The following is a 26,397-nucleotide window of genomic DNA, read 5'->3' as shown; positions in this document are numbered from 1 at the left end:
ATATATTATAATTAGAGCATTAACAAAAAAACTACACTACATGTAGTTTTTTAATATAGTCTTTAGTATAGTGTAGTTTTTGTAGTTTTAGTGTAGTTTAACTACACTATAATTACATTTATAGTGTAATGTGTAATTATAAAGGGAAATTTTAATTATAAACATAACGTTAATTATAAGACTTATAAGGTTATAATTATTATACTTTAATGAAGCTAATTTAGCTCTTTATAATACACTAGTTTTTATACGTATAGCTTATAAATTAAGCGAGTTATAATAGGTGAAATGTTAGCTAAAAATTAAGATCCACTTTTTTAAAATAAGAGATTAAAAGCTTAATATCTCGCTTAATATCCACATTTTAAGGTTAATTTTTAAAGATTTAAAATCACGTGATTTTGAGCTTTATTTTAATATATAATATGCTTATATAAGCTTTTTTTAGTAAAACTTTTTTTATAATAAAATTTAAAAATAAAAAAGTTAAGTAACAAATATAAAATCTATTATAATATAGGAAATAATATATATAAAAAGAAAGTATAAAATATTATTTTATATGAAACATTTTAAGGTATTTAAATATACTATTTATAACTTTAATATATTTCTTATAACTTTAATATTTAATATTTTATATTTAAGTTATAGGGTAATACTATAAATATTATTATTTTATAAGATATTTTTTGTAAATAATAGAAATTTTTAAATTTATTATATTTAAAATATTTTACTTATAATAATAATATAAAATAATACTTACTTACTTAATATAATTCTCTTATAATTCCCTTTTATTTTATTTTTATTTTATTTTTACTAGTTTTTTAATCCCTATTTTTAGCTTATTTAAGCTAGCTAATCCCTGCTTACTAATACTAATATTAGTAAGCAAATTTAGCTCTATTTTAGCTTAGTAATTATATTAGCTAATAATAGCTTATAAATTAATTAATATTATACATTACACTAATTTTTAAAATGTAATGTAGTATAGTAAAACTACACTACACTACACTACACTAAAATTCACTAAAACCTACAAAACTACACTACTTCCAATGCTCTGATTATAATATATTACAATATAATATAATACAATATAATATAGTAAAAACTACAAAAAATACAATACATTTAAAGGGCTGTTCTTAGCGTTCTTAAGCGTTTTTTATACGCGAATATATTTAACCTTTTTCTTAGATATTAAGATACTCTTTATAAAGATAATATAGCTAAGGAATTCCACTTTTAATACTCTTTAATAGCATTTTTAAGGGGCTATTATTAGATTATATTAGAAGAGATAAGTAAGTATCTCTTTAACTATAGTATTATATTCTTTAATAGAGCTCACGTAAATAAGAATATTATTTAGGTATACTAGAATATTAGCGTTAATTAAATCTTAGAAAATACTATTTATTATTACCTAAAAGGTAATAAAGGCGTTAATAAGACCTAATAGTATTACTATGTATTTAAAGAGGCTATATTTACACCTAAAGGCTATCTTTTATTCGTAGCCTTTTACTATACGTATAAGATTAAATTTAATTTTAAGGTTAATTTTTAAGAAAATTATAGCTTCTTATAAGCGATCTTAAAGCTTATAGATAAGTAATATTAGGTACTTAATAGGTATTATAACTTTATTTAAACCTTTATAATTAATAATTAATTAAAGTAAGTCTTTTAAGTCTTTCTTATTTATAAATATTAAAGAGGCGCTATAAGGTGCTTTAGATTTTTTAATTTGTTTGAATTTAAGTATTTTATTTAATTAAGAATAAAAGGCTTTAAGTTCTTAGGTAAATATAATAAAAAGAGGTTCTTATAATAGAGATTTCTCTTTTATTAGTTTAATTTAGTAATTCTATAGTTAATAGTTTAAAAGGTAAAGAGCTACTTTAGCTAATATAATAGAAATAAACTCCTTAAACTTCTTAGATATTATATTTAAGGCTACTTATACTATTAATTTTACTATTATAACGCGATTTTTTATTTATGTAAGTCTTAATAAATTTAAGCTTACGTAGTTCTTTCTATAGAACTTTAAGGTAAACTTTATCTTATTTAAGTTATTATTTTAAAGGTTTATTAATTAGTATTACTTTATTTACTAATAAGAAAAGATAATATTATAATTAGATTTTATAGCTTTTAACTTAAAGTTTACACTTATAAAGTAGTCTTTTTAATGCCTTAAAATAATAGAGCTTATATAATAGCAGCTATTAGAGTTATTAGGCTTATTATTAAACCCGTATAAGATCTTCTTTTAAGGTTACTTATAGATTAAAATCCTTAATTTTTAAGCTAATATTAAAGATATAATAGGTAAGAAGCTATTAATATTAAGAAGAACTTTAATTAGCATTTCTTTCCCTTACTTAATTAAAGTTATAAGAATTATTAATCGCGGTTTAATTTAAGGTTTATTAGGTTAAAGCTTCTTTAAATATAAAGCTACGTTAGGTTTATTTTAAGGTAAAGACCTTTTTTTATAAAATAACTTATAAGAGTCTTTTAAAAATTTAAATTAAAGTTAAAGGGTAACACGTAATTATATTCTATTAGATCTTTTAAGATTATATTAATTTTAGGCTATTTTACTAGTAATAGCTTTAATTTCTCTTTATTAGATTTCCGTTTATTATTACTAGATTTCGTAATACTAGTAATTTTAAAAGAGGCTAATAGTAAAGTGTTATCTTCTTTATCTTTACTAGTATAATATTAAGTGAAAGAGTAGTTATCTTATTTATAATGCTAGTAATAGTTATTAGCCTTCTTTCTTTTCTTAATAAGAGCCTTATTAATTCCTTTAAGGGCTTTTTAAGGGAACTCTTATCTCTTTTTTTTATTAAGCTTATTATTCTTAATTTAATCCTTTAAGGATTTCTTTAATAAGCCTAAAGGTTTTTATAAGCTATTAGTTTTAAATTAGCTTAATTTTAAGAGCTTTTAAGTTAAATTAAGCGCGCCTTTTCCCGTAAATTTAATTAAGTTAAGGTTTATTAATATATTCTTATAAACCTAACTTACTTTAATAATAGTATTAAAGTATTCTTCGTTTAAGAATAATATATTATCTTTTCTTAGGTAAATTAACTTAATTATTTTATCTAGTAATACTTTAATAATATACGTTTAAAGAGTAAGGCTAATTTAATAGATTATTTTATTTAAGTCTATTATATTTATAAGAAACTATAAGATATTCTTAGAGTATTTAATCTTTAAAAGCTTCTTAAGGTTATTAATTACTTTTAAAACGTCTTTAAATCTCTTTTAAATAATAATAACGTATACGTTTTAATAGTTTATTACTTAAAGACTTTATAATTACTAGGCTCTTTATTAGTATTAAGTCTTTACTTTATTAGCTAATAATAATCTTACTTAATTAATTTTAAGTTAATTAAAGGGTAAGCTACGCGTATAAGAGTTAATATATATAATAATATTAGTTTATTAAGAGCGAAACTTTATAGGGGATCTTTTATTAAAGAGAGCTAGCTTAAAGATCTTTAATAAGTTATTTCTCTTTATAATATAGGTTTAATTAATAAGATAAGCTAAAGAGTTCACCTATTTAAATTAATTAAAGGGTCTTAAGCTTAAATTTAAGAGCCTTAGGGAACTTAAAAGGGGTTTATTAGGCCTTTTATTCTAACGATTATCTTTACTACTAAACGAGTTATCTAGGTAGCTAGGGTTTATAAGAGCCTTATAAATTAAAGGTCTTAAGAAATAAAAGTAATATTAATTATCCCGCGAATTTCTTATATATACTATATAAAGTATATCTTTATTATAATAAGATAATGTAAAAGCACTTCTTTTAATACTTTATAAAATAGTAATAGTAAGCAATTAAATTAAGTAATTTAAGGTAGCTTTTCACTTAATTTTACCTAGTATTCTTTTAATATTAATAGATTAACTTATCTTAAATTTCTTAAGAGTATTTTTAATAATAAATTTAGCTAAAATACAAATATCTTAAAGCTATACTTAAGCGTAAACGTTAAGGTTTTAAGGGCTAACGTATTATTAGGCTAAGAGATTAATAATAACTTAATTTTTATTTATAGCTTAACCCTTAATATTATATTAAGTTCTTACTAGTTCTTAATTAGACCTCTAAATGTATTGTATTTTTTGTAGTTTTTATTATACTATATTATATTATATTGTATTGTAATATATTATAATACATTACAAGATACAAATACCTATAAATGTATTATAAGGCTATAAAATATCTAATATTATAAATAAATGCTTACATAAGCATATTATATATTAAAATAAAGCTAAAAATCACGTGGTTTTAGATCCTTAAAAAATAACCTTAAAATGTGGATATTAAGCGAGATATTAAGCTTTAAAGTTATGTCTTAAAATAAAAAGTAAGTAAAGCGGGGCGAATTTTTAATTGCTTATAACTTTTTGAGATAATAACTTATAGTAATAGAAAGTGGGGCATTGTAAAGAGCTAATTTAGCTCTTTTTAATGATATAAAATTTTCCCTTATAACCCTTATAATTAGCCTTATAATCTTTAGTTTAAGAAAACAGGGGTTTTTTTTACTTATAATACATTTATAGGTATTTTAGTTATGTAATGTAATGTATTTAAATATAATACACGAAAATACAATACAATACAAAATACAATACACAATACACTTGTATTTACTATATTCGTAACTTGCAGAGCATTAACTATAGTGTAGTTTTATAGTTTTGTAGTTTTTGTAGTTTCGAATATAAAAAATTATATTAAATCTAATAAAATACTTATAGAATTATAAGTTTTACGGATAGCTAGTATAAATTCTATATTATAAGCTTATATCAAAAAAGTGGGTCCTTATATAGCATTATAAGCTTAAAACTTCAAAAACTATAAAATGTAGTTTTTATAGTATAGTATAGTGTAGTGTGTTTTTAGAAAATTACATAATCTAGTTTTTAAGCTTATAATAAGCTGGAAGAACCCACTTTTTTATGTGAGCTAATTGGTTATAATATTAGCTAATTTATGTATTTATTATTATAATTCAAGTATTTTATTAGATTTATTATTAATTATTTAAGCTTTTTTGAAAATTGAAAATGTAGTTTTCTTGTTAATGCTCTGTTCGTAAGAGCTCTAATTATAAGATATTATATTAAATAAAGACTTATAATTTACGGTATACTTATAAATTAACTTCCTTAAGCTTATAGGAATTAAAAGTTAAATAAGCACTATCTTTTATTTATAAATAAACGAATAAATAAAGCGTATAAATTAAACCCTTAAAGTATACCTTTAAGCCTTTATAAACTATAAAATGTTAAACTAAAAAGACCTTCTTTTAATAGTAGAATTTATATATAATAACTTTATATTAGCTTTAATTAAAATAACGCTATTTTACGCGAATTATAGCTTTTACCCTTTAATAAGTAACCTATTTATATTATAAGAAGAATTTAAAAACCCTAAAAGTAAATTATACTCTTATTAAATAATTTAAGTATATAAGAAAGCTAAGAAATATTTGAAATAAAGCTAATAATAAATAAAAGACTAGTTTAATTAATAACGTATAAAAGCTCTTAAATATAAAGTAAATTAACTTATAATATTAAATACTTAAAATATTAAGATAAAGTAACCTATTAAGAAATTAAATAAAAAGATATTAAAACCCTTTAAGATAATTAAGGTAATCTTCTTAATAGCTATATAATTAACTTTATTAGCTTCTTAAAGAATTTATAATTTCTTTTATATCTTCTTAATTAAGTTATTTTATATAAATAATAATTAAAAAGCTTTTAATACCATATAAATTCTATAAAACGCGTTACTTATTAAGGTAAATAAAAATTATTAAGTAAAAGTAATTAAGAACTTTTAATAGATTAATAATAATAACGTAAAGTACTTAATTAAGTAAAAAGATTAGCTAATTAAAAAGTATTAAACTTAAGAGCCTTATAAACACTTCTTAAGTAAGAGTATAAAGTTTCTATTATAATAGTATAAGTTAGATAATTCTAATAAGCCTTAAAACTAAAGGGTATAAATAACCTTATATTACTTAAGGTTAAGCTTATAAAAGAAGAAAGCTAGTATTACACGAATTAAGTTAAGTAAGAATTAAAAGCCCTTTATTATATAAAGAGATCACGAGAACTATAGGGCACACTAGGCACGGGCCGTTCCTTTCATGTATATAAGATGGTCTCCCCTCGCCTTTTAGCTTAAAGGAACCAAGGACCTTTGACATCCTACAAGATTATCATTAAATTGAGCCCTTTTGCTTCAAGCCCTCTATTGAGCCCTTGTCACAATACCGTTGATTCTGTAGCTATTGTCCTCTTCAGATTTTCCAGTGGTTGTCTGTGGGAGAGGACGCTCAATAGCCTCGGCGTAAGCACGCTGTGGCCCGTAGTCGTCAAATTATACATGAATTATCACGGGAATGACTGCGCCGTGCACATAAAACAGCAGCGGTGCACCACTTCCTAGGTTCCCGACCGCGCCTATTAGTACGGCCGAATTTGCTGGTCAGTGAGCAAGTACATGTGCTATCTATCTTCCGTGTACGAAACACTCCGGGGCCGGCCTCGGGTTAAAAAGCGCGTGAGCTGCTCGTTCCTATCCAGGGTCGCGGCCCTGCCTAGTCAAAGCTCCGCTGGTTCTTCTTAGGACACGTAACCATGAGAGTAGCGATCCGAGGCCGTCCCTATGCCCAGAGTCACCCAGAGCCACTAACTCTTGGGCCACACGGCGTCATGTTTGGGTCATGACAGGCCGTAATGGCTGTTGCCGGGATCGGTCGATATTCTCGAGCATTTCCCATCAGAGCTGAGCTGTTCTGTATAACCCCGACAAGATCTCTAATTGGGTCCATGAGCATCCTACGCTACGTGCTCGGCGACGACACTGACTAAGTTATCGCCTGTATGCCCTGTCACCGCAGAGGGTGATGAGCTGCTTCTCACCTGTTCGGTATCGGGCCTCCTCTGGGTCGTTCATGTCTTGCGCAAATGCCTTTACTACGAGCAAAGGCTAGTGATAGTAATTAGCTTCTAATTGTTCTTGCTCGAAGACACGGTCTAAGCTTGACAACCCAGTAGGCGGCGTTCGGGCAATTGCAATACTGGTATAACCTCCCTTCGGCCTCGTGACGTGGTCGGGAAAAAGATTCGTGAGTACGGCAGCATGCCACAGGAAAGCCATGTACTGGCAACGACACCACAGATTTCATAACGGCGTAACAAAGGCGTTAACCATATGGAAAGTGTTGCGAGGATGAAGCTTGGAAAGGTGAGGCTTTTATAGTCATGAGCGAATAACCGTATACTCAAGGAGAGTATACCGTCTCGGTTCATGTTAGGCCCGTAGAGATATGCAAGCGTCATCATGGCCATCAAGCCCCCTCAGCGACCCTGCAAACAGCCATGGCCATCCCTACAGCGGCATGATATCTCACAAACGGTTTTGTCGCTGCCAGCATCAAAACGAGCCTACAAAGATGTAGTGACGCGAATGGGAGTCTTGGGTGGCTCCCATTCTTGGGTGGCTCCCATTCTGCAAACTGTTCCGCCCGACTGCACGCTCCGGCCAGTTGATGGGCAGACATGGCGCATCTCGCATCAGTTCATTGACCATTCTGCGGGCATATTCCACGGGCGCAGTCGACAGCAAGGAGGGGCATGCGACGATATAACCCCCATGATGTGACATTTTCGCCCATGCACAAACGGATGTTGCCGGCCAAAACCTGTGCCGCCAAGCGAACAAAGACATGGCGAATATGGTCGATGGTTGCCCGTCGACAGCCCGAGACATGCATCTCCTGGGGTCCATTTACCTCGCTTTGGCACTTCAATAAGCTGCTTAGAGACGTGGCGTGAACCATGGAGGGCCCAAGGGAGCTGATTGGAACAGGAAACGAGCTGAAAAACACATTGGCACAAATCTCGGCGACCAGAGAAGTTTAACCTGAGAAGCGACGGCCCGTTCAATTTTCCTCGCCCACTACTATGTTTTCGGGCCTTGGTCGCAGGGATCGGAATATTATGCTTCGTCTCGGTGAGGGGAATCGGAAACTCGTCGCGTGAGTGAGTTTCCAGGTGTGGCCATCAGGTCTTGCTTCAATCTTTCCTGAGTTCTCGTCTTATTAGATATGCTAGGTATGCTTCCCCAGCTGCATATTTCGGCATCCTAGACGGGCCGTTGTAATGTTGTAATGCAATAACGGGCATCCACACCACAGATGCAAGCTGTGCTGCAGAGTGACTGCCCTGGTTGCCATGGCTCTCCAACCGCAGCGTCTTGTAAGGAATGTTGTCGTGCATCCAGACCGTCGTCCGTGGCTATCCGTCTGTTCATGGCAAGCTATCGCGCCAGGTGTTGCAGCTCGGGCAGAAACTTTGACATTTGGCGTTTGCAGCGCAAACTGGTTGAGACTCCAGGCGGATCGTGTCTCGGGATATGTCCTGGGCTTGGCAGTTGTTTTCAAATGACGCGCGACCTGTCTCTGAACAGCCTATGCAGTCCGTATGAGTTACACAAATCTACGGAGTACGTACAGGGACAACATCTGCGACGGCTGTAGATACTATTGCCCGAGACCACAGCAACGTGCAGGCACATTTTCGTCTCCGAGCCTGCCGGATTTATGGCCCAATAGCGTCAGGTGCCATCTATTCCTTGTGCGCTTGCCGCTATGATCTCCTGCACAGTGCCATTGGCGACTCCCATATCACTTTTGCTGTGCCATTAGAGCATCAAGAGGAAAATGGGCAATGCCCCCGCCCAGCATCTTTTGCATCTGATCTGACGATTTACGGCGAATGGGATCTGGTTTCATGCACCTCCAGGTAGTTTGATTCGCTTGCCTCCTCCCCTGCCGTGCGGGGAAATCTTCTGCGAGATGACCGGTCTTGGCTTGACGAAGCCAGGACTCGGGAAGGACTGACGCATGCTGTCCATATTGGCGGTATGAGCGGAAAAGAAATTTTCGCAGTTTGACAGGCAAGGGAACAATTTGGTCGGTCTAGTTATGTTCCACATCAACAGGTGTGCCAGGCTTTGCTTGGTTGAGTGGCAAAAATAAAGGCACCAACAGCAGTTCCCATCCTCGCTCGGCTGGAACAATCGAGGCCTAATAATAGCTGTGACGCGTCAAGCTGTGTGGCTCCCCAGTCCTGACGCCCTGCGGCGGCAATCTTTCCCACAAGACAAATGTAACCTGGAGGTTGATGGATCAGCACAACGGACAAAATTCAGGGTCCACGACTGATCAGCCGGGTGGGTCTTCGGACGACAGAGATATCCCTACGCGTTAAGTGCTTGAAGCTGGCAACTAGAGGCCCTAGGGGCAGAAGTGGCACCAATTAGATGCATACACTTAGATCCGAGAGCCCTCTCTTTGGCCTTTTTTCCCTCATCCACACAGTTCATCAGAGCCAAGAACAACAAACCTTTCTGCGTGGCGGGCCAACGGTAACGCCGATGGCAACGCAATAACACATGCCTACATGTTGATAGACTGAGTATATGGCGAATAAAACACAGCCTTGGACCCGACCAGCAAGGCTCTCGATGCTGAGCTTGTCAGACCAGCAGTGGCTGCTGCCGCACTGGCTCAAATTGTAGTGTCACGACTAACCAAGCCGAACAGGCCGTTGATTTGCAGAGAAACCCTTGCGTCACCACAATAATGCTGGCAGCCTTGCTCTGTCATGAGATGTCAACGATCGTCTCGTCTCTCTTTGTTCTGTTCAAGCCCCTCATTCGTACCAGGCACATTGGTGGGGATTCCTTTTGTCGAAAATATTCCTCCGTACAAAGATCTATTTTTTGGGTACCCATCGTTGGGGAGGATGCCGACATTGCAGAGACTTCTTCTTGAACACTGAACATCTCTCTGTTGAATCTGCTTTAGCACCAACAAAAGCTGTCGCCTGTCCAGGTGCATCGGTAAACTGACAAAATTGTAAAAGATACTCCGTATGCTAAACTCATTCGTGATTAGCGCGTGAGGCTCGAAGCGCCAGAGCAGGGATCGGCGATGGCTGGTGTTGGTAGCTCGGCCTTGACGGAAGCGCGTCAAGATTCCTCGGGACAGGACAACCATACTTGTCTCACAATGTCAGTGGTCAATGTGCTGAAATGGCACAGGTAGGCTAGATCTGGTGTCTGTAAAGAGCCGTCTGCATGTCCTCTCAGTGTTCCTGCCCCATTGCTCCTCCCAGTGCACTGCAACCAGTTCTCACTGTGAATATGGACTGGACTAGGCTGCGCAGTTATGTAGATTGTCGATTGAACTAAAAAAGGAGGGCTCACTGACTCCAGCCCAGTCCATCTGCCCTTGGCTTCGGATAGCATGGAACGTGGCTGACGAATGCTGCAAGACCGGGCCTGTGCTTCGCGAGCAGCACGTCACACGTGCAGTATGACGAGTTGACCAAGGCGACGCAAGGCCACGACGCCGTGAGAGTAGGCAGAGGTAGACAGAGCAGGCGGAGATAAAACTTGATCAATCACAACTGAAAGCAGTAAGCAATAAAACTAGCTTGACGATGGTGCACTATTGAAGTCATCAAAGACTAACATTTAGAATTTATCCCAGCAGATCACTTTGTTGCCTAGCGCGTCTATGGCTGCTGAAGCAAGAGCGAACCATTCATGCTCAGTTAGCGCGCCTTCCTTGCTGGGTAGCCCACAATGGCAAGCCCACCGGAAGGGTCAAATGTTCCTTCCTCACTTGCGTTCACGCGGCAGAGTACCTGCCTTCCGGCTTGAGAGCTGGCCTTCCCCACATTGCCGGCGCCAACCTTGACTCTCACTGGCCAGGTGTACTCGTCGCCCTGTCTTGCCTGTCTACTCGGCAAGTACCTGGCCTATTCCTGCCTTGATTGCCTGCCAAGTCTGCCTGCACTCCAACAATCCCGCAGTTGGGACCTGCCTTCGAACTGGACACCCCCGACCCTCGCCTCGCACATCCTCAGCACATCCTCCTCCTCCGTTTTTTCCCCCCTTCATCGTGCCTAGCCCTGTCCCTCTGACCGAGTTCTGCACCGTCTCTGTGAACTTCTTTTTCTTCTTTGTATTTAATCGACCTTTTCTCGTGGTGTGGGACAAAATGGCTTCGCACGTCCAACTTGTTACCTCCAGGATGAGGTCTAGCCCTTGTTAAGGCGCCTCGTGTTGACGCTCGCGAGCACCTGTAGGCAGCTCCATCGCGCCATGGTCCATTGCGCCTTTTTCTCTACAGACTTCAACAACTCGATTATAACCCCGAAACGAACCGACGCTCTCGCCAATTCTCCAATATTCCGTTTTATCCACGACTCTTCTCTTACTGCCACACGAGACAGTCCCCACCCTCCTACTACCAATCCATACCAAGAAGACGAGACCTGGTAATCAAAAACTTATACACGCCTCTGTGCTCAAGTGTCCGAATCCCTGCTTGCGTCGAGAGTCATATAAAGGTTTCCCAACGTCAGTGGAGCTTTACCCGCTCTACGCCATGGCATTTAAGAGAAGCTCGCGTATAATAAATGCCAATCAAAGGCCCGACGAAGGGTACCAGAGCCAGATGGCCTCCGCATATTTATCCCGGGTAAATTCCTGGAACTCTGCTCACGATGACTTGATCGAAGCCACTCAGGATAGGGAGGAGGGTCAGCGCAATGACATAATAAACAATGAGTCACAGGCTACGACTTCTCAGTCACACAGTCTCGTTTCCAGCGACAAGGACACACCTCCGAGCGCTTCAAGTAGACATTCCGAGAATTCAGGTATGTCGCGGTTTCAGCCATCTCCGTTAACGGCTGAATCATGGCAATTAACAACTCTCCGGCAGCAACCTCTACGTCCTCGTCTATCTCCGTCTCAGACTCGTCTGATTACCTTGCACCTGCATCAAACGGCCGCCCGGTCAATTTTGGTGTAGTTTTCCCCGGTGTATACCGAAGCAGTTATCCAAAGCCCGAGGATTACGACTTTTTGGGAAGTTTAGGGCTCAAAACAGTCGTGTAAGTTGCCCTTCAGTTGCCCTGTACACCTGTACAAGTTATCAGCACTAACATGCTCCCAGGACCCTGGTGAAGAAGGACGAACTAGATCATGACTTGCAGTCGTTCTTAACCACCAATGGTATTCGCCAAGTCATCTTCAATATGAAGGGAACCAAAAAAGAGGCTATTCCCATGAGCACCATGAGGTCTATTCTTGAGCTCGTGCTGGATCAAAAAAATTACCCTCTAATGCTCCACTGCAACCATGGTAAACATCGAACTGGTTGTGTCGTGGCTGCAATCCGCAAACTTTCGGGTTGGCAGTTGGGTGCTGTCCTCGACGAGTACAAGGCCTTTGCTGAGCCCAAGGTCCGTGAATGCGACGTTGACTATATCAGCGCATTTCCTTGCGGGCCACTACAGAGCCTGTATGACTTGTACGGGGAACCCGCTAGATTCAGCCCAGTACAAGTACGGACCTTTTTTCGAGGCCTTCTCTTTACGTCGTTTGTGATGGTAGTATGGCTGGTTTCAGGGTCTCACATACATTTAGGACCTCACGACTCAGTCGTGTGAGACCACCTCTTCAGTCCACCTCCAAATGGTAAATCATAACGACATTCTCCAACCTACTCTACAACTATGCGGGTCAACATTTTCACCCGGCCGCTCTGAGTCATGGATGACACCTGCCTCTATGTACCAGCCGAGCAGATCAACAAGGCTCAACGTCCCGCCGATCAATGAATCGGAATACACATTACCACATCATATTAGACCTCACAGAGAGAATCGTTACAGTTAATACCCATGGTACATCGCATATTGGCGGTATCTCCGCCCTGTTTTTGACATTAGCCCTTGGTTTTTTTTTTTTCGATTTCCACCGAAGAGAACTGTAGCAAATCAGACGCATTGTTGGACATTTTTTTCATCGAGATTATTTGATGACCCAGGTTGGGGGCCTTAGAGAAAATCAAGAGCTGAGAAAATCTTGAGGCGGCGTTCTGGGAAAGAAAGAGGTGTCTTGGGGTTGGTGAAGAGGGAATTGTTTGATGGCATAGCCGGAAAAAGAATTGACCCCAGCGTTGTGTAGGAGTGTAGTGGCTACTTGTTTTTGGTTTGAGTTTTCTTTTGTGCTTGGCGTTGGCAGGATGCAATACTCTTCATGAGGAAAGCATGTATCATTATGGATAGCATCAATAGATGATTGCTGCCGCTGATGAGGAGCGACTTGTGATTATGTATCTGTTCATGCCAGTCATCCGTGTTTATCATGGCTCTGTTGGCGATTTAAACCCTGAAGTTGCTGACAGTGTAACAATAACTGGCAAATGACTTGGGTGTAGTTGATCGGTGTCGCGTCCGAATGGCCATGTGTACAATATATATATACATGGCGCGAATGTGTCCAGGTGCTTTGCTTTGCTTTGCTTTCGGAACGGGATGCGGACAATTGAAACGTCAGTGGTGAATACGTCATAAGCGGATGCCCTATGGGGAGCCAGGATCACGGCCTGGAGTGGATGTTTCTCATTCACAGCAAGCCTTGAAGCTTTCCATTCAAATTACACTCGTGTTTAACCCGAGAATACAAAAGATGCATGGGTGTCAAATCTTGAGTTTATATATTACACCATATTGTACATTCACTCTTTCCCAAACAACAACAGTCCGACAGACAACTTAACCCGCGTCCGTCATTTCCGCCCTAGTCATCTTTGGGCGCCCATCTGTTCCTCCTAATCCTCTCCTCCTCATCCTTTGCAAAGTCGCCGCCAAAGTACACCCATCCGCCAGCGACGGCGTTCGCAGCCCCTAACCCAATCGCCGTTCCTCTCACCAGACCCCTTGCAGAAAACTTGCTCCTGAAGGGCTGGCGCCTCCGCAGCGCGAGCAGCGCATACAAGCCCGACCAAGCGGCCGTGAGGCCAGCGCTGCCAGTTGGGTATCCCGACAGATTGAGGTATGACGAGAAGAGCAGAGGAGGTGTGAAAAGAAACAGGGGCAGCTTCTGGAGTGGACGGGCGTGGAGGGCTGTGACGAGGGTTGCCAGGAGGGCAGGGGGAAGGGAAGATGCTAGGATGAATGAGTTAGTCAACCGTTGTTACTCTGCGTCTAGATTATCCGGGACGAGGCGAGAGGGTTGCCTGGTGGTGATATAGCTATGACTCTTTCCTAGTCCCATCAAGGTGGTGGGATTTGCTGCCAGGAATACGAGATAATGCCGACGAGAAGGAATCGGACCTCGTTCGACGAAAATTCCTTGCATATCGAGGTCTTATACAGAGGGGAACACTGGGGACGTGGTGATGTGCAGAGTGAAGAGCACAAGGGGACGATCTGTGAGGATGACATCAAGGCCGCCACACGTCAAAGTGAATGAACCCCTGCCCCCAATGGAAGGAGAACACATTGATTTGCGAGAGCAAAGGGCCACAATAGAAAACTTACATCCCCAGTCTTGCAGATGCGCCACGACCGATTTGCTCTGGGATGGCGTGGTTGGAACCGTGGGTGTATCGCCTTGCGCAGCCATGATGGGGTCAATTGATGGTGTCTTGTGCTGACGCGGACGACCCTGGCACGGCTGCACGAACAGCTTCGGCCTTAAGACAGAGCCTCACAAGTGGTTGGGATATGTAAGCGATGCACCATGTGCTGCTGCCAATGCGGCAGATGATGAATCGAGGTGGTTGTTGGTGATGGCTGTGAACTGTGGGTGTTGCAGAGGGTGTTGCACACTCCTCCCAGCCTGCCTTCCGTTTATGGGCGCAAAAAAGTCGGATTCTTGGTTGTCAGTTGAGCCGCATCACACTCGGAATTACTAAGCCCCGACCACGCATCTTAGAATCTCAGAGGCTGCCCTGTGCATGGAAATCTGAGAACAACAGAAACATGGAAGCAACATGCAGCTATAACCACGCACTCTGTTTTCCATCGGGTTTGCGCGCCTGGTACCTTGGCCAATACTCTAGAGCCGTTGCACTCAGTTGCACCCAGTTGACTCCTTTCTCGGCACCAATTTATTGCGCGGCCTTGCCAGCTTGCCAGACTTCTTCTACTCCATAGAGTGCTTCAGCTGTTATTCCGCCCGCGGCTTCTAGATCCTTGCTCCGCATCTGCACCAGGGCCTCCGCTCCATGCAGACAAAGAGGGAGGAGGAGGGAACAACTCTCAACGGGGCTAGGAAAACTAGGCTCTGGGGCCAGGCACAAAGCACACCACAGCCTTAACCGTCAAGATGCCCTGTCGAACCAGCAAAGCTCCTGGGTCCCACGGTCCCGCGACTCCCGCCCCATGACCAACCGCATATTTTGTGCTGTCGGCGGTGAATTTTGCATACGACGGCGCATGCGGTGCGGTTCCCAGGGTTTTCCCCCATGCGAATGCACTTGTCAGGTGAGTTAGATGCCTGGTTGTGATGCAGGCAGATCCAAGTTCGTTAGCCCTCATCAGGCTGCAGTCTCCTCTTGTGCTCGGTCGAGTCACGATCGAATCGGAATCAACTGAAATGAAATTGCCAAAAGAACCTCTAAAGATCCCCTCTTTGCTGCGACCATAGTCACAACTCACAATGTCTCGACGAGCAAGGTCATGTCCACCAAATTACCTCATGCTTAATAATTTAGGGGGAATATGTCAATTCAATATATGCATCATTGGGGGGGGGGTTGTTCCATTTGCCAATACGGCCAAGTCGTCTCCTCCGTAGTGTGGTCTATCGCTGCGAAAAGAACACAAATTCCAAAAGCATTTAACAGAATAAGTATCAACACTGGGATACACTTGAACCAAGTGTTAACAGATTTGCATATGTCTTGCGACGTCGCAGCTCGGGTCTGGTCCAACTATGTGTCTGTAACCTTCTTTTCCATCTCTTCCCTTGCTATGTATATGATACATAGTACCATGCGCGTGGATTCGAAATACTTTGAAACCGATGGATGAACTAAACATCTAACGTGCTGAGGACCCCAATCCCTTACTGCTCCAAAACCTTACTACTGGCAAGGTGCTAACGGCATGTAGCCCACAGCTGTTAGGTCAAGGACAAGGATCACTGTCCCATGAAGCCCAAGAGAGGAGAGGAAAAGAAAAGAGAAGAAAAGAAAAGCAAAAGGGGCCACAAAAAAAGGTCGCAGACGGAATCGCAGGTCGTGACATTGTAAATATTCGTGAAACTATATGCATGTGCTGTGCAAAGAAAATAAGGAAAAACAGAATGACGAGTTGTGATGTCTCCCAGTCATCGTTTAGAAGATGAGAAACCGGCGTTGCCCCAATGGCACCTATCCACATGCAATCACCTCTAGACATAGCGCACATTGCTTGTCAGTAATTGTCATTGCTGATCCTGGTTTTGAGGCCAAATCGGGGGTCCTCATCTGGATACATTTGTTGATACATATCGAAGCCGGTTTGATTGGAGTAGCTTGAGAATGCGTGGGCATCATCTGTGTACATTGCTTCCGAGGTTGCGATAAACGAAGAGCCAATGCCAGTGCTTGTGCTGCCATCCAGCATCCATGTACCTTGTGTGTAGTCGCCAATAGCCGCAAAATCTCCCATTGGGGCAGTTGCAGGATACCCAGAAGACTGTGCTTCCATAGTCGAGGACATGATTGGGTAGCCGTCAAACGCAGTCATTCCATGCCCGGCGAGGACCGAGCACTCGTGATGCGTGTTCCCGCCAGTTACTACTGAATCTCCTCGAGAGCTGCCAGGCTGAGGAGTACCTCGCCTATCCTTGGATTTGGATGAATAGGATTTGTGAAAGCTTTTCGGGCTGCCACTACCATCACGACTACTTCTTGAACTACCCGCAGAAGGAGGGTCGGACTTTCTGTTCTTTTTTGAACGAGAATTTTCACGACTATATTCGCAGGTTAGACCTTGAGCGGTGCATCTCTCGCACCCGTCCTTGTCGCCGCTGCATTTCAACTGCTCTCGAAGAGGACCTGGTTAGCCTCAAGATCTCAGAAGTTCATGTTCGAGGTATGTTAAGGCCTGAGCTGCCATGTGCTCTGGCGATGGATTCTGGAGGGATCATTGTTTTGGCGGAATTATAAGAGCCCGTATGAATAATAGAGGAAATAATAAAAGGCTTGCGGGAGATATACTCCGGTCATACTGAGACAGATCAATCTGTAACGAAAACAGAAATGACTGTTTACAGTAGAAAACAACACCAGGACCCGGTAATCTGAGCGCGGAGTTTTAAGAGATAGGGCGTTTTTGATGCAGCGTACCTTCTTCTCATGGCATCCGTTACAAGCTTGATGCTGATTAGAGCGTGCTGTCTCATAATCGTGGGAAGTTTTCAGGTTTTCGACCTGTCCTTGACCTTTGCCGTACTTCCAGGTACCGAACATGTCTAGCTTCTCTCGCAGAAACTGCCTGAAACAAAATGGGGTGGTGAGTAACGCAAAAGAAAACTCGATTCAATATATCCGGCTGCTGCTCGAGCTACAGAAGACAGACTCAATGCTTGGTAACGATGGTTCCGAATGTAGATCTTGTTTGATAGGGTTGTCTATGCAGACAAAATGAAGTTCAAGACCAATTTGGTAAGCGTAGCGGCAATATATATTGAGGAGAACAGAGAGTGTAGGCCGATAGACCTGGTGTCTGGAAATGGATTAGTCGAAAGATGACGGCAAGGCTGAGAGAGGTCCAAGATTATATAGTACTGAGGTCAACAGGCCAAAAGGCGAGGGCCGAGCTGGATGAAGAGCAGGCATCCATGGGTGTATGGAGTCATCGTCTGCATATCAACGAGTCCTTTCCAGAAGCCGCATACCTCAGGCCCCGCGAGGTACCGCGAAGATTGAGACATGATACTCGAGAATGGTGTGCCCCCAAGGTACTAGAAGCGTACCAGACTAGCTAGGGAGGCGTGGGTGGAAGACAGGGAAAGGAAAAACTGCTCGTCTCATGGGGCAAAGCCACGAGAGAGGGCAAAGTAAAGGGTGTATGGAGCATGGAGTACGGAGTCCGGAGACCGGAGAACGGAGTGAGTGGATGAGAACTGCGGGCTTGCTGGTTGTTGGTGGTTGTTGTTGGTCGCTGGACGTTGAGACTTGGGGGATTCAAAAGCTCAAAAGTGTCTGGTGGTTGGCTGTGTCGAAACGCCCTCGAGGTACCGAGTACCAAAGTGCCTGAGGAAGGTATTGCAGAGTAGCATGTTCCAATGTCGAGTCAACTAGCTCCAGTCAGCATTGTAGACGGCGGATGCTCCGTACGGGACACTGGAGACGAGCCATTCGGGGCGAGGCCAGGCTGCAGTCCCCGCCATACCAAGCTGCCAGTGGATGTGAGCCAACCAGCACAAAGAGGATAAAGCAGCTCGAGGCGAAAGTGCTCGAGTGCTCAAGTGCCCCTAGCAGGAGCAGAATAGAGGAGCAATAACCGGGGAAAGAGCAGACGGCTCCCAAGCGGCCAAAGCAGGACAAGCGCAGGCACGAAAAACCATGAGGAAGCAGGAACAGGCAGGAACAGGCAGGAACAGGCAGGAGCAGGCAGGAGCAGGCAGGAACCCTATCCGACGTCACTGCCAAGTCTGACTCTTGCGGCCCTTTGGTGGCAGCCGGGCCCCCAGAATCCCAGCATATTATGGAGCATGGAGTTCGGAGCACTCAAGTCACAACTAATGTTCGAGTGCTCAAGTGCACGGGTAGCGCCCGAGATTTGGAAGTGGAAGTGCGGAAGTGTGTGCAAGTACAGAGTAGTGGGCCTGCCTAATGTCAACCAGACTCGTCGATGTTTGGCGGTACTACTGGGCCACTGGGGTTGCATCCACCGTAGCCGCCTGTGGCCGGCTGCTGGTGCTGCCCAGATGCCAACAATTCAGCGTACTGTTAGTCGCTCCAGCACGCTACTGCACGGTTTACAGCAGCTCCTGCCGTCTCTTAGCGTGCCCCACCCTCACCCTCACCCGAGCACTGCACTCGCTCAGAGGCGCGCTCCACGTTGCGCGACTTGATCACTGCGAGCAACTCATAACTTACAACCGTCAGACCCAACGTCGCCGTTCAAACATCAACATCAAAGTCTCGATGAAATGCACCAGCCCTCTGTACAACAGAGCTTTCTTCAACAACCTACCGCCCCTTTCTCCGCGTCAATGCGCCTCCGTGCCCTCGGGGCCCCGTGCTCCCGCGCCTTTCCCGACTAGCCAAGATCAAAAGCATAGTGCATGCTGGCAAGGGCTGCGTTCCTTTTGTCAGGTCTGCCTCTCCAGTGCCTTTCTTCAGGCCATCATTGTCCAGATTAGCATCCTGCAGAATCGACTGTCACCTTCAGACCCCGTTCGTTTGCTCAGTCCGCACCACCGTCGTGCCACCCCTACACCATGCAGGAGAAAGATCCCAGCGAGGCTGCCTAGTAAGGCCCTAGGCACGTGTGAACAATGGGGGGAAATATGCATGGGAAGAAACCTTATCTCCGACACAGAGCAAGTTAACTGCAGTCGTATCAAGCAAACAGAAAATGTGCTTGGGAATACGGAGTGTTGCTTCCCACGTTGGTCTGCCAAACCCGCCCATGACTCGCTTGTTTACACGAAGGTTTTATTGATCAGCAAATACGAATATCCCGGGCGGTTTTCGGCTCTGTGATGGCAAGCCTTACCAACAGCCAACGTATCACACTCCATGGGCGACCCGGCGCTGACCAAGCAGAAACAAACGTTTCAATCATGGTAATTGCAGCACATTCACACTCCGGTTTGTTTGTTGGTTGGTCATCCAGCCCGTCCGTGGCGATACCGGGGACGGCGACCAATGGCACAAACGGGGAGGGTGCTGTACAAGCAGCATAATACCGTTTCTCATCAATTCGACAGTTGGAAACAGGTTCAAAATCTTCATATGATGCGTACTATCAGGCATCTCATACGGGGTGCGAGGGCGATGCAGCCGGTAAAACTCGAAGCCTGTCGCGAATGTACCAGACATGCGCAACTGGTTCTAAGCTGCATTCCATCGTCAGCAGACCAGGGTTAACTGCTCAGAACATTTTTTTGCGCAAGACAAGACAGTACAATATGGACACAAATAACTCGGCATTGGTTGGTCGCCTTACAATACAAAACCGGCACTCCCACTGTCCCTGCATCTTAGATGTCATATGTTCTAAAAAAGGTTTGTTGGGCCTCACACAGATAGATCTCGAAATACGCCACATTATCTATAAGACAAGCCACAAGGCCCGCACCAGATGTACAGTACGAACAACCTTTTGGCGACAACTGGGGCCAGCATCTGCCTTCGCATAGAGTTCCTTCCGATTGGCCAATCTCTCACTTTTTACCCCTAAACCAGATACAGCTGGTTTTCTCACCCTGGTGATTTGTGGCGGGAACCCCTTGACAGTGTGGGCCGGAGAGGGTGGATCTGCTCCATGTGGGCAGACGACCCGGATACTAATTTGTCTTGGAGCCCCCCGAGGCTGATACCAATGGGAGGCAGCAACAGCACAGAATGATAAGATATCCAGATCTGCTATGAGCCTATGAAAAGATATAGTCCATCATGGCTGTGCAGATGCCGTTTTCTTGGCCTCTGGTAATCCGATCTCTCCACAAGGTTACGTTCCTGGGTCACCATCATTCTGCGCCAACGAAGCGCCCCAATGCCCGACTTAGCAGGCTTCTAGATCTGACCTACGTCACCAAAGACCGCGCGGGAGCGACCCTGCCACAGAACAATGTGCCATGTCATAAAATAGCCATACAAGCATGCTACATACCGCTTCTAGGACAATACAAACGGCCCAGCCATCGTCATCAGAGAGGTCTTGGTTTCAAATGGTTCAGATGCGCTAAAGTTTCACAAATGACAATACACCGTGCAACTCCTTCTCTGCTACTCTCAAATTATGGCGCCCTTTAAAAATGCGTTCCAAAGTAGGAACGAAGGACTCTTCACTCGTTTCGAGACCAGGATTGGAAAGACCCATCGAAAGGATTTGGGTGCCACGCCCCAACCACGATATGATCGACGGACAGGAGACTGGTATCAAAACGCCCAGCCTCGGCCAATGTGTCATAGAAAGTTGGCAGCACGAATCCAAGTCTGTGGGCAACCTTGCTCAAATGGCGTTGCGGGAGTTGGCTATGAAATTCGTCGTCCCGTTTGGCACCAGCAGCGCAAGGCTTTATTCGGGGCAAATCACGAATAGGGCTTAAGGTGGTTCGGAACAGCCACATGGACGTCCATCCCCAATCCACAATCCTAATCACAGCTTATCTACTTACTCTCAAGTCTGATGCTAGCGGTTTTGGTCGGCAGGGCGCAAATTCATCGACATCGGGCAAGCACCAAGCCAAGGTCAAATGACATTCCTGTTTCTGGGCTTCTAGAGAGGTTAGGGCCATAAAGGTATTCGCTCTGTAGAATATTCTGTGTAGCCCGGCGACTAGGACAACCAATTCAGCTTGCCTACCATCAAAGCCCCAGAGCCAGCCTTGCAAGCAACCCTGCCTGTCACACGAGATCGACCAGCCGATGCGGGTAATTCCCACACTGACGAGGCACCATGTACAGAGCTCGACTGTTTGCAACCGCGCCAAGCCGCTCCTCCCAGCTGAGCTGGATATCAAATACAAAGACATATGGCTGTAAATGTAGCACAACTGCTCCTTCAAGCTTCGTATCAATCGTCAGTAGCGATTTATGGGCTTTCTAGCGCACAAAATCATGGCAGCTACGTCATTTATTGGAAGACCGAGATTGATGTACTCTGGAACCAGCTACACGGTATCACGGAGTGAAACAAGAGATATAGATGCTTCGCGGCCTGCAGGTCTCTCGACAAACAACAATGGGATGATTCAACATTGGACAACATGGTTATTTACAAGAAGAAGAAAAATGATTCCAAAGTGGGAACATTACGAGAAACGTCGTGTTTCTCTCCTTCGGCGTTGGAATGCTTCCTGTCACAGTAAGTAAGCTTGGACTTTCTCATCCCACTAGTGTGGCTACTTCCAACAACACTATGACCTCTTGAATGTCTTGAAATGGTTCAACACGAGAGATATAACCGCAATCATAGATGACACAGCCTCTTCAGTGAGTCGGTTCGTAGTGCCTTCTCAGGGTGCGGTCGTGGTTGCATCCTAACCACGGCAACTGCCGCTGCAATGCACACGAGGCCATAGAGCACGGACAAGCCGCACGGAAAATTTAGAAGCCAACCTAAAATGTGCTGCAACAGTCCTGCCTTGCATTTCTGATAGCTGACTGCACCCCGGGGCTGAGCTCAAATTACGTCAAATAGCCCATCTCGGTATTTTCGTTGCTCGCCTTGTGTCTTCGTACAAATGCAAGCAGGTTGCACCGCCAGGGGCGGCTTTTTGTGTCACAGGATAAGACTCGGTCCTTGGAGCACGGGTATTTTTCCTCCAATGCCACCCACAAGGAGATGATCTTCTTAGGAGTCTATTTTGGGCCAATCTGGGTAGCCCTCTCTCTGTCTTGGCGCTCGGAAGCGGATATACATCCTTGCGCTCCAGCAGGCTTGGGGCCCGGGGGGACAAACATTGTGCGTGTCAACAGTATCAACGCCGATTCGAGCACATCAAAATTTCGCCACGGCCTGGAATCGTTCCTTTATAACGGAAACCTCCGGGTGTGGGGAGAGATACACTGTGGATGCGAACAGATATGCCTACCGAAACCACTGTGATGAAAAGTAGAGAAACAAGTTTGTCTTCTGTCATTTGTTTCGACTGTCGTTATTTCCAGACAATGGCATCCAGGGCTTGGCTTGGCGGGGGGTGGCCAGGCTTGGCAAGAAACATGGGGTCCTTGTCACTTCTCGCTTGCTTAGTTTTTACACTTACGCCCTATCTACATAGATCTTGGGTTTGCGGGCTATCTCACACCCCGTCACAATGCTCCTCCACTGGTGGAAAGGGGAATCAGCTTTGCCGATTAGGGTAAAATCCGCCGCTGCTAAGCCCATTACGAACTAAGAACTGGAAAGGGACCCAATGTCCTGTTTGTTTCATACCACAACAAAATGTCGAATGTCCTGTCTGCAGGGCCAATTGTGCACTTATGCGGGAGAAAGATTCACGAAACATCTGCACTCAACGGGCGGCTATGTGCTTTACTCCAGCACCTTGCGTCTATTATAACTACTTTCCACAATCACTTGAACGGGGTGGTTTGTTCAGAACCCACCAACCATGATTCTTATCAAAGGAGTCATTGTGACGGTTTCACCGTCAGTAAAATGCGCAGGCATCACGAGGTCAATAATAACAAGTCTCGCATGGATCACAATATCTTTTTTTGGGGGGGTTTATACTCAGTGTCTGGGCTACTACTCTCTCCTCCGGAACACGTCGGGGCTCTTCCAGTGTGGACCACATGGAAGCCAACGTCGCCAAATTACCGCTCTGCCAGCAGGCTCCGCCGCTCCCATACTTGTGCAAATAAAAAAAAAACAAAAGAAAAAAGGGATTAAAAAAAACCAATCATTCCCGTCTCCTGTATGTTGCTATTTTGTGCCCCACTAACCCCGGTTCAAGTCTAATTCCGTGTGCGGATGCCATGTGATGGTCGTTTGCGAGACCCCAGCAACCCCGATTTACGAATGCTGTGGCTGGCGGCTGGCGATTAAAGAAGGCACTTATCGAAGAGGTAAAAGTCCGGCTTGGCCATCCTTGTCGTTGTCGGTTGATGGAGCTTACACTCGCAGGGTCCCAGAACATAACAGGCGGCAGGATCTAGAGCTCTATATGCTTCACGAGACTATGTTTCTTCTTTCTAACTTCCAGAGTCTCGGATGGACCAAGGACTTTTTTGAGGTTCATATCTTCCGTTAGCTCAAAAATATTTCCGAATGGAGGGTGAACCAGAACAGTGTAGTCATGGGGATTGGACGTCAGCCTGCTCAGGAGATCGTACGCGCCCCAACGGAGTGGAAACGTGATGGTGTAAAAGCTTCCTCGCTCATTGGCCAAGTTGTTGCTCGTCATATCGATGACGCCCATGGTGTGCCGTTCCCCGCCTCCGCCGCCAAAATGCAAATGTTCTTGGTGTGACGAATGTTTGTGACTATGGTGGCCATGGTGGTGATGGTGGCCATGGTGGTGATGGTGGCCATGGTGGTGATGGTGGCCATGGTGGTGGTGGTGGTTGTGGAAACTCGGTCCGTGATAGTGATGCCCGCCAAAGTGGACGTGCCTCGGCAGGGGAGGCCCGAGGCACAATTCACAGAAATCCGCATCGTCGGGAAACGAAAAGCCGTCATCGCAAAACATGATGGCCTTTGATGACGAGCGATGGCGCGTCAACGAGGAAGACGAAGAAGATGACGATTTATGCGACGAACGTGACTTGCTGTGCGAGCAGGAGAAGCCCCAGTCGCAGCCGCACCGCTTGAATTTGATGGCGAGCGAAGTTTCTCTGATTTCCCTGATCCGGCAGGGCATTTGGAGTTCTGCTGAGGTGACTGCCTCTTTATGGATATTCTGTCCGTGTCGGATTGAGACTGAGGTGGGAGGCCGTGGTTATATGGCCGGCTGTTCAAACGTTTGGTGGTGGCCGTGGTGGTGGCCGTTGTCTTTGTTGCTCCATTACAATGGCCTTTGGGGAGCACGTCTCGACAAACAGCATCGTGTGGCAGCCGTCTTCCTGCGCAATAGCACAAGGTCTCTTTATCGGTGGCATAGGTTCCAAAGGTTTGTGAATACAGGGCCTCCCTACGCGCGGGTTGCCGCTGTGATTGATGAGAGAAGGTGTGAAGCGCTCCAGGAAACCGGGTTGAAACATTCGACAGGTGGATGCAAATGGCGCGCAACAAACGCGCACAATGACCTCAACTTACCCCCCCCCCCCCTGCCGACAACAGCTCTTTGCAGTTAGGGATAAATAAAAGCTGCTTTTACGCTTTACAAATGGGCTGCTGTTTCGCCCTCCCTTTAACTGCATGCAGGCGTAGAAGCAAGCACTGCCTGACCACTGTCCAACAAACCGAGAACAATGGCGCTGCCTTTTCACCAGCCATCTGCAAGCCAGGCCGTCTACAAAGAAAGTCCTCGGTCACCAAGGGCCTTTGAGCGGAGTAACCAGCGGTGCGCAAAGAAAGTTGCATTCAACGTGGCTCAGCTACAGGGCAATGAATGCATCTGATGCCGCCGATGATCAACATGGCTTTTTTGTCTGTTTTTTTTCCTTGTCGGCTGCGAAAATCCACTGGTGTATGCGTCTATCCAAGACCCCTCGCTCGTATCACCCCTGACTTTTTTGTCGTAGGGCTGACGTGGGCTTTGTGAGAGGAGGGCAGCGTCCTTCTAAAGGCGGACGATGCAGCGAGATGGTTACACAATGGGTCAGCGGTGGGCTTGCCGGGGGGCAAAACCCGGCTTGCAGCACTTGCAGATGATCAAGCATCGCCTTGGTGGTGATTGTGTGTTGGTCAGCGACTCGGCGTGCAAGTACGGTACTCTATACGGTAGGCCACGACGACTGTTCCTTTTCACGAACCGGTGCGTCACGCGGTCATCAATGAATACGGGCATCTACATGGTGTTCTCTGCCTTTGTGCCTGGTTTCCGTTTCCGCTCCCCGGGGGCGCTGACAAGCAGACATATAAAGAATCTTCCATGCTTCCACGCCCTGCAAATGCCACGTGTGATGGCCTGCGCCAGCGGGGGCCAAGCGAGCCACGCATCTCGAGGCTTATCTGAAAACTCGCCCTGTTGCGGCCGCCAAGTCCCGGGGTACTCCATCCGGCTCATCTTCTGGGTTGGTGAGGGACGCGGCCTGACGAGCTACTTTGCTCAGCCATCGGGCCAGTAAGACAGGCGAGGCAAGTTGGCTGAAACCTGGCGGAATTCAGGGCTTGTTTGTGGGTCTAATGATACAGACACCGCCCACAAGGCGATGAGCCCTCATTTACTACTAGTATATGCCGTTAGCCTGAGACCGGATGGAGGCTTGCAGGGTTCAGATCACAGTTACTAGGGTTAGTCTGGACTTTTGTGCTTTTAAGCCATGTGGAAAGAGGATACGGGGCCGGTAATTTGGCGTGTGAAGCGGGTGAAGCGGGCTTTGTAGTGTTGCATTGTGGTGGTGCTGACTTTGATGTTCAATGAGTTGATATTTGATGGGATTTGGCGTCGCCGGGCGGGATCCACGGCTCATTATCGTTTAAGGGAGAGTTGGTTGAGGCCTTGGTGAGACTACGTTTTTATTGATGCCGGCTGAGGGGGCGGGTTTCGCATTTTGCATCAAGAATTCCCAACATTTTTTAATATGAGCAACGAGGCCGCAGCGCTTACGTCTCGACTTACGAATCGGGTCATGTCGGTTCATGTTCGCTGTG

General features: G+C 44.0%; 4 protein-coding genes across 5 annotated transcripts; 1 reads left to right on the top strand and 3 right to left on the bottom strand.

Moving 5' to 3' along the window:
* The first annotated feature begins 11,024 nt into the window (after nt 1-11,024).
* Nucleotides 11,025-13,249, top strand: SIW14_1 (tyrosine-protein phosphatase siw14). Its single transcript, XM_066119935.1, has 3 exons — nt 11,025-11,835; nt 11,901-12,072; nt 12,135-13,249. The coding sequence occupies exons 1-3, from the start codon at nt 11,562-11,564 to the stop codon at nt 12,628-12,630; spliced, it is 942 nt and encodes a 313-aa protein (XP_065975053.1). The 5' UTR covers nt 11,025-11,561; the 3' UTR covers nt 12,631-13,249.
* Nucleotides 13,250-13,609: 360 nt separating this feature from the next.
* J3458_011677 (uncharacterized protein) lies at nt 13,610-14,848 on the bottom strand. The gene is made up of 2 exons (XM_007810916.2): nt 14,509-14,848; nt 13,610-14,133 (listed from the first exon to the last, which is right to left on the bottom strand). The coding sequence occupies exons 1-2, from the start codon at nt 14,591-14,593 to the stop codon at nt 13,766-13,768; spliced, it is 453 nt and encodes a 150-aa protein (XP_007809107.1). The 5' UTR covers nt 14,594-14,848; the 3' UTR covers nt 13,610-13,765.
* Nucleotides 14,849-16,389: 1,541 nt separating this feature from the next.
* J3458_011676 (uncharacterized protein) lies at nt 16,390-17,429 on the bottom strand (the record flags this gene model as incomplete). Its single annotated transcript, XM_066119934.1, has 2 exons — nt 16,390-16,998; nt 17,307-17,429. 2 exons carry the CDS (start codon nt 17,427-17,429, stop codon nt 16,390-16,392), a joined length of 732 nt encoding a protein of 243 aa, XP_065975052.1.
* A 5,932-nt stretch (nt 17,430-23,361) lies between these two features.
* J3458_011675 (uncharacterized protein) lies at nt 23,362-24,844 on the bottom strand. Of its 2 annotated transcripts, XM_066119933.1 has the most exons (2): nt 24,403-24,844; nt 23,362-24,337 (listed from the first exon to the last, which is right to left on the bottom strand). In XM_066119933.1, exon 2 carries the CDS (start codon nt 24,329-24,331, stop codon nt 23,795-23,797), a length of 537 nt encoding a protein of 178 aa, XP_065975051.1. In that variant the 5' UTR covers nt 24,332-24,337; nt 24,403-24,844; the 3' UTR covers nt 23,362-23,794. The 2 variants fall into 2 exon arrangements, with proteins under 2 accessions (XP_065975051.1, XP_065975050.1); XM_066119932.1 differs by having other exon boundaries at nt 23,362-24,844.
* Nucleotides 24,845-26,397: the final 1,553 nt, after the last annotated feature.

This window comes from Metarhizium acridum (assembly GCF_019434415.1).
Source record: "Metarhizium acridum strain ARSEF 324 chromosome Unknown scaffold_234, whole genome shotgun sequence".
Classification (NCBI taxonomy): Eukaryota; Fungi; Ascomycota; class Sordariomycetes; order Hypocreales; family Clavicipitaceae; genus Metarhizium; species Metarhizium acridum.
This window is presented reverse-complemented; position numbering and strand designations above follow the sequence as displayed.

Bases quoted from the DNA above. Each gene is read 5' to 3' on its own strand.
- SIW14_1 (XM_066119935.1), top strand. From the start codon at position 11,562: ATGGCATTTAAGAGAAGCTCGCGTATAATAAATGCCAATCAAAGGCCC. The intron at 11,836-11,900 runs GTATGTCGCGGT...ACTCTCCGGCAG, and splicing joins TAGACATTCCGAGAATTCAG to CAACCTCTACGTCCTCGTCT. The intron at 12,073-12,134 runs GTAAGTTGCCCT...ACATGCTCCCAG, and splicing joins TTAGGGCTCAAAACAGTCGT to GACCCTGGTGAAGAAGGACG.
- J3458_011677 (XM_007810916.2), bottom strand. From the start codon at position 14,593: ATGGCTGCGCAAGGCGATACACCCACGGTTCCAACCACGCCATCCCAG. The intron at 14,134-14,508 runs GTAAGTTTTCTA...CATTCATCCTAG, and splicing joins GCATCTGCAAGACTGGGGAT to CATCTTCCCTTCCCCCTGCC.
- J3458_011675 (XM_066119932.1), bottom strand. From the start codon at position 24,502: ATGCCCTGCCGGATCAGGGAAATCAGAGAAACTTCGCTCGCCATCAAA.